The sequence below is a fragment of the Tursiops truncatus genome, chromosome 5, assembly GCF_011762595.2.
Source record: "Tursiops truncatus isolate mTurTru1 chromosome 5, mTurTru1.mat.Y, whole genome shotgun sequence".
Taxonomy (NCBI): domain Eukaryota; kingdom Metazoa; phylum Chordata; class Mammalia; order Artiodactyla; family Delphinidae; genus Tursiops; species Tursiops truncatus.
The window spans coordinates 52373125-52394278 of record NC_047038.1 but is presented as its reverse complement, the minus strand read 5'-3'; the positions used below and the strand labels follow the sequence as shown (position 1 = coordinate 52394278).

The following is a 21154-nucleotide window of genomic DNA, read 5'->3' as shown; positions in this document are numbered from 1 at the left end:
ATCTACACCCAGCCTCACCTCTTCAAAACTCGGTCAGTGCCCCCCCCATGCCTGTTTGATATTCAAATCCTTGGCTTAGCACTCAAGGTCCTCTAAGAGGCCCCAACCACTTTTCTAGCTTTATTTTCTACCACTCCCTATGACCTCTCCTCTCGAATTAAAAGATAATCATTTGCACCCATGTTCCCATCAACATTATACATCTGTTAAACACATAATCTCCCTTATTATCTGTGTACTTTCCACTAAATCATGAGCTTCACTGGACCATTTTTTAGCCATCTTTAAAAGGTTTTATACAGCGGTCTTATACCTATTAAGTGCTCAATAACTTTAATACATACATTATTAAAACAATTATAAAGAACCACTAAAGCATGGTTATACTCTTCATTTCCCTTAACCATTCCTTCATGTCTGGGGATCTCAATATTTCTACCTCTTCCACTTGGTGTATGGATCAGGAGCTCTGTACAGAACTACATAATTTTTTCCATGAAAAAGTTCCTCATACTCAAACCGAAAGTTAAATGATTTGAAAAAGTATGCTGGAAACAATGGTGACAATAAAAAATTCAGTGGTTGCAGGATGGGATAAGGCAGGAGAGAGCAATGGACAGGCAGAGCACAGAGGATTTTCTAGGGCAATGAAGCTACTGTTTGATACTACAACGGCACATACATTTGTAGATACGTTATACATTTGTCCAAACCCACAGAATGCACACCAAGAGTGAACCCTAACGTAAACTATGGACCTGGGGAGATAATAATGTGTCAGTGTAAGTTCATCAGTTATAACAAATGTACCACTCTGTTGGGGGATGTTGGTAATACAGGAGGCTATTTGTGGGGGGGCAAGGAGTACACAGGAAATATCTGTACCGTCCCCTCAATTTTGCTGTGAAACTAAAACTGCTCTAAAAAATAAGTTCCAATTAAAAAAAAAAAAAAAGGAATTCCCTGGCAGTCCAGTTGCTAGGACTCGGCGCTTTCACTGCTGGGGTCCGGGTTTGATCCCTGGCCGAGGAACTAAGATCCTTGAAGCCGTGTGGCACGGCCAAAAAAAAAAGTATTCTGGATAAAAAAGCAAGATCTTAGTGGATCTGCAGTTTTCCAAAAACGGAATACCACTGTTCCAAAAGAAGTTGTTTAAAGAAAAAATATATAACACTGATTCTCTATTTTATAAGGCAACTGATACTGCAGTTATATAACACAATCTTTACAACACTAGTAAAAAATAACAGGGTTTCATAAAGTGATGAACATTTTTCCTAGTTATATAAACTGTTTATGAGAAACTATTCTTATTCATTTACAACTCTATCATCTAATTAACAAGTGCACAAAAAATGTTAGTTCTAAGGCCAAATTAAAAATATGGAATATAGATGGGACTTCCCTGGTGGTCCAGTGGATAGGATTCCACGCTCCCAATGCAGGGGGCCAGGGTTCGATCCCTGGTCAGGGAACTAGATCCCGCATGCATGCCACAAATAAGAGTCCGCACGCCGCAACTACAGATCCAGCCTGCCGCAACTAAGACCTGGCACAGCCACAATTCATTAATTAATTAAAATACTGAATATAGAAAAGAAAGCATGGGAGGGGAATTAAAAAGGGTCAACTTGATTTTCTAGTGTATTCCATCTTACATCCAATCAGCACAGCATTTTCATTGCAAGGCTTTTTCATTGCAAGGCATTTTCATTGCAAGGCAACTTAGGATACCCAAGATGCAGTGGTTTCTTTCTTTTCGTTTTTGTAAATTTAAATATTCCCAAAACTGCCATGAACTTACCAATGTGACTGAAAAGCTGTCATGCTTATCACTCTTCATTGTCTCAACACAACAAACCTACACAAATATTTATACAGATAAGTAATTACTACCAATTATACAAACCAAGCCAGAGTGCCTCCAATGCTTGCTTTTTCCCCAGTAGTAAGTTGTGTTCAGGAAATGCATTACCCTTTTCACACCATTAGGATATCATTTCACTCCCTGAAGCAGAATCAGGCCTGATGAGACATAAGTGACATCTTGATGTTGTACCAGGCCTAACGGGCATCCAGAACTATGGGCAAGGTGTCCTGAGAGATGGTAGCAGCTGGGCATTCAACATTCCTACATCATTATAGCTGTCCAAGCAGAGAAGAGAGCAGGAAGAAGCAGACCCCAAAAAGTTGGGGGCGACTCAATGACAACATGTGTGGTCAAGCAGTAATGTATCAAATATGTCTGCTCAAAATGCCAAGGCATACATTCAAAGGGCTGCAGTCCTCTGCACCAAATACACTGCTGCCTTCCTAAGACATGAGCCACAAACCACAGGTTGCAATATAAGAAAGTTCATCTTGAATCCTGCCTGTGAAAGGTTACCAAAAGAAACTGATTATTAAAATTGAAGTATTTGTATACAGTGCTTTACTATTTACAAATCACTTACACATCCATTGTTTTGACACACATTTTACCTTACTTGATAGTCACAATGTATCCAGCAGATAAACACAACAAAATTATCATTACTTATTTTATAGAGGTAGAAACTGAAGCTTAAAGAAATTATCTATAAGTAATCTGTCCACAAAACCTGAGCCTTCCTGAAGATTATAAACTTATTTGGTTCAATCGTGTGGATCCCCCCAAAAAAGCAGCCTACAGTGTCTTAAGGTTTAATGCATGTCCCTATGCATCTAAGAAGTACTTAAAACCCTTAAAAATAATGAAACCTTTTGAAAAACACTGAATAGTCAACCATACAAAAAAACAAAATATTTAAGCTTGTCAGTTTGTACAAATACACTACTTTCTAAAAATCCAAAGGAACTTTTGCCTAAGAATTTTACTACAATGTTGTCAGGGGCTATAAGACTGTCTTTGACTGAAAATATCAATTCCTTTGGGTACTTCAGCAATTAAATACCCTACAGAATCAATATATTCCCTGTACACATCAAATTCTGCTTACACGAACCATGTTGCATCATGGTTTCAAAGTTCTCTGAGTCCTTTGTTCAAAAAACTTTTTACTGAGTCCCCATCATGTTCTAGACACTCTTCTAAGAATATATAATTTTTTTTTAACGTTATCTGTCATCAAGTGACCAACAGCCTTTGGGTATGACAGACAATTACAATTCAGTATGACACTTCCAAGTGAATTATACCCAGTCCTTTAAGAACACACAGGAGGGGTACTGAACCCAGCCTGGTGGATCAGGGTAGAATATCCTCAGACCAAAATCTTGAATAATAACCTACCTAACACCAGCACTTTTCAAGCACAGGGATACATTAAACTGTGGAGCCCATACAAGGAACTCCAAGTTCTTGAATATGGCTGGAGAACTGAATATGAAGGGAGAGAAAGGCAAAACAGTTCAGCTGGAGAAAAGGTAAATGAAATAGTTATACAGGACCCTATATGCCGTGCTAGCTAACATTTTTTGAGCACTTGCTATATGCCAGGCATCCTCAAATGCTCTCTTGCATTTAATCCTCACAGAGAACCACTGAGCTAAGAATAATTACCTTGCAACTGATGGAGGAGGCAAGGAGAGGTTAGATCGTTTGTCAATCTTATAGAGGTTTTAAGTGGCAGAGACAGAACTGGAACCCAGTTCAGATTAAATCCTAAAAGTGAGCTCATAAACTCTCCACTCCACTGCCTCTCTTAATGAAGGCTGCTAGGGGGAGCCATTGAAAGGTTTTTAAAATAAGGAGTGAAGTGATCGGATTTGCTCTTTAGAACGACTATGTGGAAGTTGGACAAAGGGGGTGAGTCTAGAAGCAGAAAGAGGAAGCTGCCAATGTCTGTAGCAATCCAGGTGAGAAACGATGAGAGCATGAATTGTGGCAGTGAGGATGAAGGAGACAGATTCAAGAGTTTTTCAGGACGGAAAATTATCAGTTCTTAGTGATTAAACATAAAGAGTTAGTGTGAGAGAGAAAACCTGGCTTGGGGAACTATTGGGACATGACATAATCTACCAGGAATAGAGAAGCAACTGGTTTTGTTTTTTCAATAAATATCTACAGAGTATCTCCCAAATGCGAAACACTTTTCTAGGCCAAAGGTCAAGTCTGAAATTATGGTACTGGTTGTTAGAAAATATTGAGAGTAAATGACAAAGCATTAAAAAATATAAGGTATATTGAAAATTAATCACTACTATTAACAGACTTGGCCTAGAGTCTAGTGAAAACATTTTGTGCTACCATTTAAAACAAAAGAGTACCACATGCAGAAAACAAATCAACAGAGGAAAGGCATCCCACAATTTTAAAATGTGTTATTATATTTGAGTTTGACAGATCTTCACTCTCTTACACAACACAAACACACACACACACACACACACACCCCCCACCCTGTAATGTGTTTTACTTATCCCTCTCCCTCTTAAAAACAGTACCAATTTTATTACCCTAACTATAATACATATTTGGAGATTTTTCATCCCACTATCACCACTGTGATTTGCCAAGAACTTAGTTCATAACCTCCTACTTGATTTCCTATAAAATATAACCTACTTCACATTGGCTTAATTCAGTAACAATTCCTAGATTTTTTAACCACACCTTTCATCCAAGGATGCTCTGTGCAAATCCTAAGGCACAGCAATCCTGTGCAGATGTGGCAAGTTACTACAATTCCCATTTTACTACATAGTTAGGAAATTGGCCCAGGGGAAGTAGAGTAACTTGGAAATAATCACAAAGCCAGATGCCAAAAATAACAACTTTTAGCCAATCCATGAGAAAATACTGCCCCTAGTTGAAATAACATGAAATTTAGTATTAGGAGGAAACAAAATGTGAATAATGTTTTAAAGCCAAGTCCTGGGTTTTTTAAATATATTTTTTTTAAATGACCGAATACTAAAGATTTGTAAGAACTTTCAAACACACCATTTTTTTCCCTAATACTTTATCCATCCAGAGAGCCAAAGATTATTTAATGAATTACATCTGGCAAGAGTAGCTTCCCTCCCACCCCCAAAACGTGTTTTATCTTAGCCACTTAAGACACTGATAGAAATCTGTGGGTATAGAATAGGTAAGTTTTAAACAAACCTATTTAAGAAGCATATATTAGAACAGGAGTCAAAATACCCCAAGTAAGCCTCTTATATTTTTTCCTGAAAGTATACCCTCTGCAGATCCATCTGCAACACGCATGGACAATACATTTAAAGCTTTAATAGTCAATACTCAAAATGAAAGTTTCCCAATTACAACTAATGCTGTATGTTTCTAAATATGCTGCTATTTAATATGATTTAATAAAGGTAGTTTTATTTGGTCATGAAGTAAAGGTCTTACACGATTTATAAACAAAAAAACACAACTTGATTTTTAAAAGTTGCTTTTATGAGGTTTGTGTGATCATTCTTATCTGCACACATCAGAGCAAAATACCTTCCATTATTACAAGGTATTTGCTTACAGTCAGAAACAACAGTGTGTGCTCAAGATTTCACCTTCAAAAAGAATGATTATGCCCTAGGAACAAGTAAGGCAGACAAATGATTATAGGTGGAATCCACTCATGGAACCCAGACTGCAAATTTTCACAGAAGCCTCACATATCAATCATGAAAGATGATTTTCCATTAAGTAAAAGTCAAACTAATTCATACTAATTCTAATCACAGCCTTACAAAAAAATGCTTTCTTCTCCACCAACATTCCTCACATTTGTATATCCTCTACTAGTAGCACTTCATGTGGTTTACAAATGAAATGACACTCCAAGTGATTTTATGGATAACGTTATGTATCTTCTAAAAGTAGTGATCAGCTAGTTGGGGCGGGGGTGTACCTCCTGAACAGTCTACTCAGCCTAGTAATACTGGTAAATCTAATACCTCTCATTCCAGCACCAGAATATCCAGGCCATTTAAACGCACCATACCACCGTCCCCCAACTCCCACACCAAACTCGAAGCTTTTAACATTTCCATAACAATAAGCACTCTGAACAAATTAAAGCTCCTTTAACACTAGAAGTGCCTTTACCTTACTTAAAGACTATTACTTAAATGTCTTTTAATTGCATTTGATTAATGCATTCCACAAAGATTCCAGAAGCAGTAGTCATCAACCCAAACTGCACTCTTAAGTGCTTTTTCCTCGTTTCAACTTCGAAGATGGGGCAGAAGAGCTGTCATAAATCTACAGAGCAAAAGCACGTAACTGTAAACTATCTAAAAATTAAGAAAAAGTAAAATATTTATATCAAATTTCCAAGCAGGATGCCCTCCCTTTTTCCTTGCAAAGCAGCAGTTACTGGTAAAATAACTGAACTCTTGAAAATGCTGAAATTCTCCACCCCAAACCAACATTCACAAGTTTTTTAACACCAAATACTCAACTGCTATGCACGTACCAAATGAATATCCAACGTAACAATTTAAACTATTCTCGCACGCCAACAGAAAAAAAACACCTTTCGTCTCTACAACACCCTCAGGTAACCCAGATGCGAAGCTACGACAGCTGCCCTTGGCCTAGGCCATCAGAAACCAAGGGGCAGGAGGGCGGGTACTGGGGTGGGGGGGGGGGGGCGAATAACCAAGAGACCTTTTTCCAGGGCTACTGTTGCCAAGCAAAACAACCAGGGGCCCAAAGAGACCGCGAAGAAAACTGGAGACACTGTAATCCCGAGAGAAAGGGGTGGTGGGGAGGTGTGCACGCAATCCCGAGAGAAAAGGGTGCGGAGAGGAAGAGCGCTGAGGAGGAAACCAAGTATCCCCACGCATCTTTCAGACGCACAAAAACAACAACAAACCCTAGGGTGTCTGTACTTAGGAGCACCAGATGGAGTCCCCGGGGCTGGGACAGTTCAGCCGACAAACACCGTGGATAGTGGATAAACCAACCGATGATGGGAGGTGAAGGGGGTACCAAACGAATAAACCACTGAACGGGGGAGACAAAGCCTCCGGGGGTGATCAAGGGCCAAGCAGAAAGGTGAGACGGAAACGCAAGAGAGAAATAATGGGAGAAAAATTAGAAGAAAAACAGAAATGTGGTACCTGGGCTGTGGCAGGTCACTGAGCTACCGAATAGAGAGGGGCACAACAAAGGGGCACGGGAGGAAGGACAGCTGAGGGGAGGAGATGAAGAAGGGATGCGGGGCGCGACGGGTCGGACAAAGCGCCCAAGGCGGCGAAACAAAGGGCCGGGGGTAGAGAGTCGCGGGGGGCAGCGGGGAGAGACAAAGCGCCCGGGGCCGGGGGCACCCGCCCGGCGAGAAGGCGACGACGGCCTCAAGGAACAAAGCTGCGCGGGGCCGGGAGGCAGGGCCAGCGAGCGGCAGCGCGGAAGGCGCGCTGCGGGCACGGAGCCCGCGGGCCCCGCGCTCCGGGCCGCACTCACGCCCGCACCCACCGGCCTCGCCGCCGTCGCCACCCGCCCTCACGCGCCGGAGCCCGAGCCACAGCAGCGCAGAGCGGGCAGCGCACGGCCACACGCCGCCGCGGCGCTCGGCGCACGCTACACCGCCCCCGCGGCCCCCGGACGCCAAGCGTGCCGCGGCCCTCGAACCCGCCACCAGCCGCGGGCTGCGAGACGCCCGCAACTTTCCCGGTTCCCAGCGCTCCGATTCCCCCAGACTTACCCTGTCACAACAGGCGCCATCTTCCACAAACTCTCGCCAAAACTCCAACCCTCGCGAGATTCCCCCTGACGCCTTCCCTGGTCCCTCTCCCCCGCCCCTTCCCTTTTTCCTCACTCCTCGATTCCACCCAGCCCCCGCGCTCCCTTTTCCCTCGCAGCAGCCGCGAAGAGCCAGACGCCTCGCGCCGCCAGCGGAGTAAGGGATGCAGCTCACTGCCTTCCCTGGAAACCTACCCAAGAGATGGAGCATGCGCAGGCGGCTCCTCCGCGGGCGAGCCCTCCATCTGGTACATGGGGAGCGCTCCGGTTATCCGGGTTTTGGGACGCGCCCTGAGGGACGTACGTGGAGACTGAGGAAAACCGGAGGGGATTACAACGGGGACGGAGAATGGAGGGGTCAGGAGGCGGAGCCGAGGGGAAGAGCGGAGGGGTCCTGGGAAAATCTGCCGCGTTTCACAGGCCTAGATGAAACACCTCCTCAGATGGGTGTTTTCCAAGTGGCTTCCCGCTCACTCTAGTTCCCAGCCCTTTTCATTCATTCAAACGTTCATTGGACGCCTCCATTACGGTAATGTCAGCGTTAGGTGCTGGAGCTACAAAGATGCCTGGAGTTCGGACGAGTGACATACCAAGAACTATCTTAGTTCATTCGACCCCCTTGCTAACAGAGAGACAGACAACATTACATCGTGGTCCGACCCTCCAGAACTCTGTAAATGAACAACTTTTGCAGTTGAGCTCTATTAGAGCCTTAGCTTTCTTCTCCTTGGGTGTGAAATGAGGTCAGGCCAAGGCCTCTGGCAAAGACACCCCTACTGTGTCCACTTCGCATACACACGCCAGAGCACCGCGAAGCTTTCTCCATAAGTGAAAACTGCGTTGTAATTGAAAGCCACCACTCCCCCACCCCGCACTCAAGCCAAAGGTTTTGCTTGGGCAGAGAGCTGCCTGTCGTGTAAATCTCCCTAGGACCTCATCGCAGCCCCCAGACTTGTGTGAACCCAGATGTATACGGGGACAGACTGACAAGGTCCTCCCGTGGGCCTGGCACAGTCGAGGACGCTGCTCGTTGCCCGAAGTGCATCTCAGACAATCTAAACCTGGAAGCCCCCGAGCAAACTTGGCCCGTCTGGGCACTTACTAGAAAGGTGCAGGACCCGAGCCCTACCTCTTCCTCCCTACCTGCAGCACCACTTTCTTCCCCCCACCCTTGCCCTTTCAATTCCTAGAGATTCCCAGATCCAGCACTGCCTCCCGCAGGGAGTCCCAAAACCCGGAGAACTGGAATCCAGAGCCCGAAACCTGCTGAAGGCGCTGCAGGATTGGCGCGGCACGAGCGAGCGGCACTGCGCATGTGCCCAATGCGGGCAGCCCAGTCTCACGCTACACCTCCTTCCCACCGCCTTCCACTACTCGATTCAGACACAACACGGGCCGTGGGAAATTTCTTAAACCTCGCGAGAACCCTCCCACTGTTGCCTATGCTTTCGCTCCAAATCTCGCGGAGCCCAGGAGGGACAGGTGTTTGTCTACAGCAGCTCCCGGCGCTGTTCGTGCCGCGCGTGCCCGGGCGGCGGGCGCGGGCGGAGTGGGAAGGGAGCGGCTCTTGGAGGAGGCGCGGGGGCGGGCTGGAGGGGTGCGCGTGGCTGGGAGCGCGGGGCGGGGGGCGGAGGGCTGCTGGGAGGGGCCCGACGTCTCGCACACACACGCTGCGTGACGCTTTGTGGAAGGAAAATGGGGGTGGTGGAGAGGCAGCTTCTGAAAGAAGAAGGGGAAGCCTGGAGATTAGAAACTCCTCCTGGTGTGGATGGTAAGAGGTCAGACTCTAGGGCAGGAGGAGCCCCAGGCCGGTCCCCGGGGAGGTTTCCTGTCGCCCTCCACGCGCCTGGTACTTTCCTAAAATGTTTTTGACGCCGCGCCCCCGGCCTCCGGGAGCTGACGGCCCCCAGTGTCGGGTTTGAGTCATGCCTCTGAGTCACCCAGTCTGGCCACCACTTTACTTGCTTTAAGACAAGTTTGGATCCCCTTAGCTACTCTCTTCTAGCGAATGGTTGTTTTCTTTCTGAGGTACCCGCTGGTCTCAAGAGTTGGGTAGGGAAAAAATTGTGCTCTGTGCGCTCTTGCGTTGTAGACTTGAATAGATTCCGCCTCCCACTCGGACACATTTTTTTAATTTCTCCCCCTTAATCTCTTTTTAGCCTTTTGAAGTAATCCGTATATATCAGTTTCTGCGGGGTTTTTTTGTTTTTTTTTTCCTTTCCCCTAATTTAACTTAAAATACTGGTTTTGCTTTCCTTCACCTTTTTATGTGTTCGTTGAAATATTCATTCCAAATTTTAGGTATTGTTTCATCAGATGCTTTAGTGACAGCTGTTTTAAGTGCATTTCTTCTTGGTTTATTTATCTGTCCAGTGAATTCCGGTTTGCATTCTTCAACCAGGCACATTTCAGATTGCCTTGGTGTGGTTTCTGTAACCAGCCTAGCCTGGCATTGTCTAGGAACTGGTGTCTTGATGACATCGTAGACCCACAAATGTAGAGTTGAATTGAGTTTTTTATTTTCGGAGAACAGTGAGTCCTTTAATAAGGGTTCATGTTCTGCTAGTTATGTAGTGGACAAGAAATCAAGTTTTTTAGTTGTTTCCAAGGTTAGTTGTGTGTGTGTGCGCGTGCATTTGCATATCCCTTTGATTAAGTATTTCACAAAAAGAAGATGCAAGAACATTTAATGCAGTATCTCACTGCAAGGCTGATTTGGAATAGGCTAGCACCAGGAGGAGAATGATGCCCATGGGCACACATTCCTTTGAGCCTTCATGCCAAGAAGGTATTTCAGTCATGGCCTTGTCTAGGCCATTAATTGCATCTGGAACCATGACCATCTGAGAGCCCCAGCCACAGAGAGCCATGGTAACCACAAGTCAAATCACAACTCACCTTCACCCTAATACCTGCTCTACCTGCGTTCTTTCCCCATCCCAGTAAATAATTCCATTCTTCCACTTATTTAAGCCAAGAACCTTGGAATCATTCTCACCTCCTTTCTGTCTCACATCCAACATCCAATCTAACAAAATCTTGCTGGGTCCACCATCAAAATTGACCCACAGTCCAAACACATCCACACCTCCATGGCAACCAGCCCAGGCTAACCCATCTCATTTCTCACCTGGTTTTCAGGAAGTCTCCTAACTCATTCTGCCTTCATCCATTATTGCCTTCCCTCAGTCTGTTCTCAGTAGAGCATTCAGAGTAACCCTCTAGAACGCTCCAGTGGTTTTCCTATGAGGCCTGCCGCCCAGACCTCCTGAACTCCTTGATCTCACCTCTTCCCCTTGCTCACTGAGCCCTAAGCAGCAGCCTTCCTTGCTATTCCTAGGACATACCAGGCACCCCCTCAACTCCTACCTTTGCTCTTTCCCCCAGATGCCTTAAAGATCCTTCCTTCACTGCTTTCAGGTCTTTGCTTAAATGTCACCTTCTCAGCAAGGCCTTCCCTGACCACCCTTCACGAAAGTAACTCCTCATACCCCCTGCTCCCTCCTTCATTTTTCCCACGGCACTTATCGTAAACTAACATACCATATATCATATCTGTGTATTGTGTTTACTCTCTGCCTCCCCCCATTATAATGCAATCTTAATGAGGGCAGGGACTTCTATTTTGTTCATTGTTCACGCCTCAGCCACCAGAACAATGCCTGGTGCAGGATATACGCTCAGTAAGTATTTGTAGAATGAATGGGATGTCTTCCACTTCTAGAACAGAGTAGAAATGATTCTGAAGACTCACTAAGCCTTCTAGGGTTCAGAACAATACCGAGGTTAGACCAGTAATGAATATCCCAATGCCAGCTTGCCTGGAGAGGAGAAATGAGCCTACAAAGCAAACACCTGTGTTGACTTTTTGCAAAAAATATTCTTACTCCTGAGTTAGACCAGTAGATGAACCTATACTTAACTTGAAGGGTTTCCTTTACTCTCCATCCTAGAACCTCAGGAAACAAAACACTATTGGCAGAATATAAAGAAACAGGTATTCTCATGTGTTGCTAATGGAGTGAAAACGTGTATAATCTTTATGAAAACCATTGTGATAAAACTTACCACTACCTGTTAATCCTACAATTCCGTTTCTAGACATCTATCCTACAAATAAACTCATAGTGTGTGAAACAACCTGTACATATATTGTAGCATTATTGATAGTAGAGAATACTGATAACAACCTAAATGTCGATGAAGAGATGTCTTATTAAAAGAAAACCACCAGGCTTCCCTGGTGGCACAGTGGTTAAGAATCCTTCTGCCAATGCAGGGGACACGGGTTTGAGCCCTGGTCCAGGAAGATCCCACATGCCGCGGAGCAACTAAGCCTGTGCACCACAACTACCGAGCCTGCGCTCTAGAGCCCGTGAGCCACAACTACTGAGCCCACATGTTACAACTGCTGAAGCCCACGCACCTACAGCCTGTGCTCTGCAACAAGAGAACCCACCACAGTGAGAAGCACGTGCACCACAACGAAGAGTTGCCCCCGCTCACCACAACTACAGAAAAGCCCTTGCACAGCAATGAAGACCCAATGCAGCCAAAAATAAATTAATTAATTTAATTAAATTAAAAAAAGAAAACCACCCTGATATATTCATAGAATTGAATAGTATGCATCTGTTAATAAGCAGAGGCTGCTTTTTATGTGCTTATGTGGAAGGATCACAAAGTTTAAAAAAACAAGGTGCAAGGGACTTCCCTGGTGGTGCAGTGGATAAGACTCCACACTCCCAATGCAGGGGGCCTGGGTTCGATCCCTGGTCAGGGAACTAGACCCCATATGCATGCTGCAACTAAGAGTTCGCATGCCACAACTAAGAGTTCACAAGCCACAACTAAGGAGCCCACGTGCTGCAACTAAGGACCCTGCCTGCTGCAACTAAGACCCGGTGCAACCAAATAAATAAATATTTTTTTTTAAAAAAAGGTGCAAAATAGTGATAGATAAATGTATACTTATTTGCCTATATGTATCTAAAAGGGTTCTGGAAGTACACAGGAGAAACTGTAACAGTGACTGGTTCACTGTAAGGGACTCAATTGTTGGAGGATGTAGGTGAAGAGGTGGCTTATCTTGGATCCTTTGAATTTTGTACCAAGCACATGTACTGCCTGTTCAAAATTTAAAACATTTTAATTAAAAGGGGGGAAAAAAAGAAAAGGAATAAATGTGCAAGAAGAAAACAATGACCAAAGTGTTCCCTTTTTCCCACCTGCTAAAAAATTATTTTCTAATAGAAGTCATGTACTTGATGTACCGTCTCAATAGAATTAAGAACTGCAGAACTGTCAGGACTTCACCCCAATCATTTGGTAACGCTGAACTCAGTCCATTCAAGCAGCAAGTTCAGAGTCCCTATTACTCTATGTCAGGCATGATCTTTGGTAGTTTACACAGGATAGGTAGTGCAGAGACCTCAGGGGACCGCCCCCCCTGCCCCCGGCCAGCAGAGTACACAGACCAGCTGCAGGATAATTCTAGGGTAGAGGCATGAGTTTAATGGCATTGGGGTACAGTGGAAAAAGCACCTAACTCTTGCCTGATGGGCCCAGGGAAACCTTGCAGAGATGACTTTTGAACTAAATCTTAGTGGAGTGGGAGTTCAGAAGACAATAAGAGGAGGAAGCATAAGAAGCACAGGAAACAGCATGTTCAGGCTCTGAGGTGTGAAACAGCATCTTGTATTCAGGGGAACTCCAGGTGGTGCATGTAGAAGCGGGGGTAGGCAGCATAGGCAGGGTCACAAGAAGGACCTGGTAGAAGGGTGGTCCTCAAAAGTTGGTGGGCCCAATTCCTAAGACTTAAAATGAGTAAATCTGGGCTGAATCCCAGGAATAGGCTTTTCTAGCAGGCTGGTCAGGGATTCTGATGCAAATTGTCCATGAACCGAGCTTTGAATCTTTGTTGTAGGAGTTTGGTGTACTCTTTCTTCAGGAGTTTCACATTAAAGGGGCCAATGGTGTGTAGTTTCTTTGTTAAAACAATAAAGGAAATATTTAGCTACTAAGAGGAATAAGTTTGGAGGCCCCTACGTGTATATCCAATAGACATGTGGAGCAGATAGTGGCAGTGAGATCAGCACATTTGTGATGGGATCACATTTCGCTGTGGTGGTTTAAACACAGCGGCATGTTTCAACATTGCTTTCATTCTAAAGTTAAGTTACACCAACTCATATTAATGAGACACACTAAAATATTGAAAATTTTATTGAATACTAGGCAGCCCCATGATGGAGAACACGGGTTCCAGCATCACATTGCATGGTTCCAGCTGTAAGACCTTAGACCAGTTATTTAACCTGTCAGTGCCTGTTTCCTCACGTATACAATGGAGAAAATAGCAGCTAATTCATAGGGTTGTCATGAGGATTCAACGTGTTTATTCTGTCTAAAGCACATAGAATGATACCTGTAACATAATTGCTATAGTAGTGTTCATTTTTATCATTATTATTTTTATTTAATAAATCCATAAGTTGCCTTCATCCCGTGAAAATTCTTGCAAAGCATGTCAAAATGTCTTTAATGCTTCAACAATCAATGTTAAAATAGCCAAACATAGTGATGATTTTATCCAGATTGATGTTGATTCATTTCTTTATCATACCCATTCAGAAATGGCAATATCATTATTATTATTTAATTTCTAAGAGATTCACGTGGCCAAAAAGGTTAGGAAACCTGCTGTAGATGGCCGACAAGAGCAGGGCTTGATGTGATCAGATTGTGAGGTGGTTGTGTGCCTAAGAAAACCTTACTGATAGCTCACGTTAGAAATTAGGAGCCTTTTACTCCACAGAAGTCTCTTAACTCATGGTTTTCATTCATCCTAATACCTTCCTTTTTTAATAAAAGTATCCCTATCATTTTCTACTGTGTGTTAATTAAAATTAATAAAATGTATAGAAGATTGAAAAAGTGTCAAGAAGGATTCCATAAAGACTATGTGATTCTATAAGGAAAACAAGCTCTAATTCTAGGATTAAAAGAAAGAAAGAGAACATTGAAAGTAAGTCACAGAGTGGGCTTTAGGAGAACTTGAGAAACAAAAATAAATATTCACCCTTTGCTTTCCAATTGCGTTTGATTTTAAACAGGATTCTTTGGCCCTGGGAATTTGATTTCTTTTCTTTTTTTTTTCTTTCTTTTTTTTTTTAGGTCCAAGTAAAACAAAGCTTAACATGTGCAGCAGTTCAAGAAGGTGAAACAGGGGACTTCCCTGGTGGTGCGGTGGCTAAGACTCTGAGCTCCCAATGCAGGGGGCCCGGGTTTGATCAGTGGTCAGGGAACTAGATCCCACATACATGCCACAACTACGAGTTCGCATGCCACAACTAAGGAGCCCACATGCAGCAACAAGCAGCTGGTGAGCTGCAACTAAGGAGCCCTGGAGCCGCAGCTAAGGAGCCCGCCTGCCGCAACTAAGACCCAGCACAACCAAATAAGTAAAATAAAATAAAAATTTTAAAACATACGCAACGTAACAATAAAATATATTTTTTTAAAAAAGGTGAAACAAGAAAAAGAATGCGCCATTTACTCTAATGATGTAGAATGCGAATGGAATCAAATGTACCTTTGGTGAGAATGTGTACAAGGTGAATAATCTATCAAAAGTTGTTGCTCATGTAATTGAAAGAAAATGTTTCCATGTGTGATTGATACATCTTGTTCTTTCTATGCCATAAACAAGATAAAGCCAGTTAACACTATCTATGCAATCAATGAAAACAGCGTATGAGTTGTAAAATTCCAGTTATCTGTTTATAAAAGAATACATTTGAGTTTTGATTTTCTAAACGTTCCCCTTTGTCATGTATCATATATTGTGGTTTTTGGTTCTGTGTAGGGTCAATGTTGAACACTCATAATTAACAAAACAGCTGGGGTATAAAGGAAGAAGCATTGGACCAGCTCTCCCATTGAGTCCTACATCCACCACTAGCCAGCTGGCTAACTTTGGGCAAGCTAATATTTCCTCATGTGCAAATGGGGAATGTAAAACCTATGGCTTACGGTCATTTTGAAAATTATTTGAGATATTACACGAAATAACTGGGTACATAGTAAGTACTCAGTAAACGCTGCTGCTTTAGGAAATTGTACCACCCATGCCAATGCTGTTTTCTTTTCTATTAGATGGACTAGGACTCCCTGCCTTAGAGATTTGTTGCACAGATCAAATCAGATAACGAGGGCTTCCCTGGTGGCGCAGTGGTTGAGAGTCCGCCTGCCGATGCAGGGGACACGGGTTCATGCCCTGGTCTGGGAAGATCCCACATGCCGCGGAGCGGCTGGGCCCGTGAGCCATGGCCGCTGAGCCTGTGCGTCCGGAGCCTGTGCTCCGCAACGGGAGAGGCCACGACAGTGAGAAGCCCGTGTACCGCATAAAAAAAAAAAAAAAAAAAAAAAAATCAGATAACGACACAGATAATTAAATGGCAAGAATTATCTTTAAATAAGTTTATTGTATTTATTTTTGGTTGGCACATTTATTTGTAAAAATTTGAGTATGGTTTTATAGCAAATGAATAGAACAGACAAAGATCCCTAAATTTTCTCCTCTGCCCCATGTTACTATTAACCTGGGGCGCAAATGACCTTTATCAGTTTTTCAGAGAAAGCCTACCAGAAAGGTGTTACCCTTTGCATCTGTGTTGTTTTGTGTCAGAGATAGTGTAATGATAAGCATCAACTTGCAGTTATGACCTTTGTGGCTAGCATCCTTGTCCAAAATAGACTAAGAACTAAGAAGATCAACTTTGGAACCAGTCTATTCAACCACTGACAAATAGTGAAAGATATCAAACAATTCCTATCTTGTGAAAAACCAAACTCTGTCAAGGACAGCTATCAAAGACAATGGAGAATCCCCTTGAACATCATAGTCAAAATTGTACATTGGCACTTTTAAAACAGCCATGATGTCAGTATGTCAATATTTTTTATTTTAATTAATTAAAAAAATTTTAATTGTCATGTCAACAAGGGGAGTTTAAAAATGAAATCTTGTGAAATTACTGCAGGAAAAAATATATAAGATAATTTCTAAGTAAGCTATCAATAAATATTGAGTACAGATTTAGTTTAATGTAATAGGAAAAACAAAAGTTTCATCTCAGTCTCATAATGATGTACTTAATTTGTAAAATGCATTAGAGAAACTCTATTTAAAGGAACTTTTGAAGACTCCGTGTTACATATTATAACTGGTATTGTTTTACATGAACTTTTTTTCTCTTAAATGGTTATTTAACAGAATTCTATCATGATTAGCATTCTGTGGAAGGTAAAATAAATTGTATTAAGGTGTTACTAATATCCCACTAGTGGAAAAAACATTTCTCAAGATCTTAACTGCAAATCTCCTCCCACTTAAGTTCTTTGGGAAGATTTGGAAATTTATGCATGCTTCTTTTTTTTTTTTTTTTTCTTTCTCCCAGCTTTCAAAACACTTGGCTTAAATTCTACCCTCAGAATTACTTCTGACTTCAGTGAGAGTTATAAACTATTGTTTGGGAGAAACAACTGTCTCCTACTTTTCAAGTCTAAAGCTCTCCCGAAATGTTCTTATGAAATGTGAATCTGATTTTCATCATGCAGTTTTACCTACATAGCATCATAGTTTCCTTCACCAGCAAACACTAAGTATTTTATTTTTAACCAGCAAAGCTATATCTGTATTTGCATGGTACTTTCCAAGTTTCCAAAATAGGCAACAAATCACAGAATCTAAGCCAAACAAAAGGACTTAAGAACTGAAAGATAACTTCTGAAAAACAGATTACATACAGAAGTACTCAGTTTTATGAAACAGAGGATTTTTTTAAAGTTGTATGCCAATCTAACATGCAACCGAACCCCTTTCTATTTAAAGGGATACTGTGATACGCAATTTGTGAAATGACAATAAATATGAGTGAGTCTACACCATCCCAAGGCTTCTCACAAATATCATCTCAGTCAGTCCTCAGGACAAAGCTGCAGATAGGTAATTTTATTCCTGTTGTAGCTGAGGCTCAGAGAGCATGATTTGTACAAGTTATAGTTCTGGAAGTGGAATTTATGCTTGTGGGGTTTGTTTGGACTTTTTTGCTATATTAAATTATTTTATTATTACAACCTGATAGAGAATATCTTGTGTCATATACTCAAAGTACCAGATTATAATTTTAAAAATTACTTACAAAAATATAAATGCTTAAGAATGCAAAAGATTTATTTTTAAATAGCAGGTAATATTTTATATACATAAATCAATCGTATGAACTAGTAACAGTGGCTAAGGATGGGTAGCCAAAGCAGGGAGAAGACCTAATACCCTTGTGGATTTTTTCCCATGTTTATTATTTTAAAAAATAATTCACCAAAGACATTACAAGAAAAGAAACCTACAAACCAATAAATATAAACACAAAAATTCTCAACAAAATTCCAGCAAATGCTGAACAAACTAGGAAGGGAACTTCCTCAACCTGATAAAAGCATCGGTGAAAAATCAAGATTCAGTGTCATGTTAAAAAATAAAAGACTGATGCTTTCCCACTAACATCAGGAAGAAGACAAAGATTTCCATTTGGACCATTTCTATTCAACATTGCACTGGAGGTGCTACCCAAGTAATTTGGCAAGAAAATTAAATAAAGGCATTCAGATTAGAAAAGAAGAAGAAAAAGTGTCTCTATTTTCAGATGATAGGACTTTATATATACAAAATTCTGAGCACTCCACTAAAAATGTATTAGAACTAATACACAAGTTCAGCAAGTTTGCAGGATACAAGGTCAATATTCAAAACTCAATTGTATTTCTGTATATTTGCAAGGGACAATCCAAAAGTAAAATTGAGACAATTCCATTAGCATCAAAAAGAATAAAATACTTCGGAATAAATTTAACAAAAGGAATGCAGTTCTTACACTCTGAAAACTATGAAACGTTGTTGAAATGAATTTTTTTAAAGAAATTTTTAAAGATCTAAATAAATAAATGGAAAGATATTCATGTTCATGGATTGAAAAATACTAATAAGATGGCAACGCTCCTCAAATTGACCTACAGAATCAACACAATCACTATCAAAATTTCAACTGTCCACTTGGCAGAAATGGACAAGTTGTTCCTAAAATTCATATGAAGTTTTAAGGAACCCAGAATAGCCAAAACAATCTTGGAAAAGAAAAAAAAAAGCTGGAGCAGCTACACTTCCCCTTTTCAAAACTCACTACAAGCCTTCAGTAACCAAGACTGTGTGGTGCATGCATGAGGTAGACATATAGTTCAATGGTGTAGAATTGAGAGTCCAGACATAACTGTCACATTTATGGTCAATTGATTTCCATCAAGAGTGCAAAAACAAATCAATGGGGAAAAAGTAGTCTTCATAACTGGTGCTGGGACAACTGGATAGCCACATGGAAAATAATAAACTTGGGCCCCAAACTTCACAACATATATTAAAATTACCTTAAAATGGATCATAGACCTAAATGTAAAAACTAAAACCATAAAACGCTTAGAGGAAAGCATAGATCTTCATGAACTTGGATTAGCAATGGTTTGTTAGATATGACACCAAAAGCCCAAGCAACAAAAGAAAAAATAAATAAATTGGGCTTCATTAAAATTAAACTTTTGTGCTTCAAAGCACACTCTGAAGAAAGTGAAAAAGACACCCCACAGAATGGGAGAAAATATTTGCAAATCATATATCTGATAAGGATCTAATATCTAAAATATATAAAGAATTCTTAAAACTGAATAGTAGAATAAACCATAATGGAAAAGAATATTTAAAAAAAGATTTTATGTATGTATAAAACTGAGTCACTTTGCTGCACAGCAGAGATGGCACATTGTAAATCAACTATACTTCAATTTTTAAAAAACTAAAGAAAAAAAGGGAAATAATCCAATTTACAAATGAGTAAAGGCGCTAAATAGACATTTCTCCAAATAAGACATGCAAATGGCCAATAAACACTTGGAAAAATATTCAACATCATTAAGCAACAGGAAAATGCAAATCAAAACCACAATGAGATACCATTTCATACCCACTATGATGGCAACAATCAAGAAGACAGATAACGAGACGTTGTCAAGGATGTAGAAAAATTAAAACACTTGTACACTGTTGGTGGGATGTAACATGATGAAGCCATTTTGAAAGACAGTCTGACAGTTCCTCAAAAGGTTAAAATAGAGTTACCATATGACCTGGCAATTCTCCTAGGTATATACCAAAGAGAACTGAAAACATATGTCCAAACAAAAACTTGTACATGAATGGTCATGGAAGCATTATTTGTAACAGCTGAAAAGTAGAAACAAACCAAATGCCCATCAACTGATGAATGGATAAATTAAATGTAGTATATCTATAAAATGGAATATTATTAGGCCACAAAAAGAAATGAAGTACTGATATATACTATAACATGAATAAACCTTGAAAACATGCTATATGAAAGAAACAAGTCACAGAAGGCCCTCTGTGTATATGAAATATCTAAAATAGACAAAATTATAAAGATAGGAAGTAAATTAATGGTTGCCTAGGGCTAGGGAGTATTGGGAGGGGTATGTTGTGAGTGACCACTAAAGCATACAGGACTTCTTTTGGAATGATGAAAATGTTCCAAACTTGATTGTGGTGATTGTTGCACAACTTCGTGAATATACTAAAAACCATTGGATGTACACTTTAAAGGGTGAATTATATGGTATGTGAAGTCTATCCCAATAAAGCTGTTAACAAAAAAAGCAGAAAAAAATTAAAATTTAACTTTATTCATTTAGTTGCTTTAAAAGTCAATATGATCTTAACCTTTACCTTAGCCATATGCTGATATAAATGTTCATGTGTGGACAAATAAATAATAAGCTCCATAGAAAATTAGAGAATCGTCATCACTATGTCAACTGATTTACCCTCTAGCATCATAGTAAGTTTGAGATTATATTTCTGGCAAGGATGATATTTCTTAACATTTCGGAAGTGAACTGACCTTGTTTTAAGATAAGATTAATAGCTGCAATTTTTTTTTTTTTTTTTTTTTTTTTTGCGGTACGCGGGCCTCTCACTGTTGTGGCCTCTCCTGTTGCGCAGCACAGGCTCCGGACGCACAGGCTCAGCGGCCATGGCTCACGGGCCTAGCCGCTCCGTGGTATGTGGGATCTTCCTGGACCGGGGCGTGAACCCGTGTCCCCTGCATCGGCAGGCGGACTCTCAACCACTGCGCCACCAGGGAAGCCCCAATAGCTGCAATTGTTGAGTACCAACTTAATCCAAGGGACTTCATGTCCAGGATCTCATTTGATGCTCTTACACCCCTGAATAGGACTCCTCCCCCTTTTAATAGCTAAGGAAGCTATGGCCCAGAGAAATCAACTAAATTTCCTTAGCTCACAGTTACAGATATAGCAGAATATGAACATTTCCTGTCTTTTGCCCTATGC

At 41.4% G+C, this 21154-nt stretch overlaps 1 protein-coding gene across 3 annotated transcripts in view; it reads right to left on the bottom strand.

Moving 5' to 3' along the window:
- The window catches only part of LOC101332720 (recombining binding protein suppressor of hairless), a 230968-nt gene that overhangs the window by 109138 nt on the left and 100676 nt on the right, over window positions 1-21154 (bottom strand). The window contains exon 1 of one of the 3 annotated variants that reach the window (XM_033856905.2): window positions 7638-7800. The exons of 1 other annotated variant lie outside the window; for it this stretch is intronic. In XM_033856905.2, coding sequence (XP_033712796.1) covers window positions 7638-7657 — 20 coding nt within the window. In that variant the 5' untranslated portion in view covers window positions 7658-7800. Of the gene's footprint in view, window positions 1-7637; window positions 7801-21154 lie in introns of those variants that run through there. One more of the 3 variants, XM_033856906.2, reaches the window with a different exon arrangement.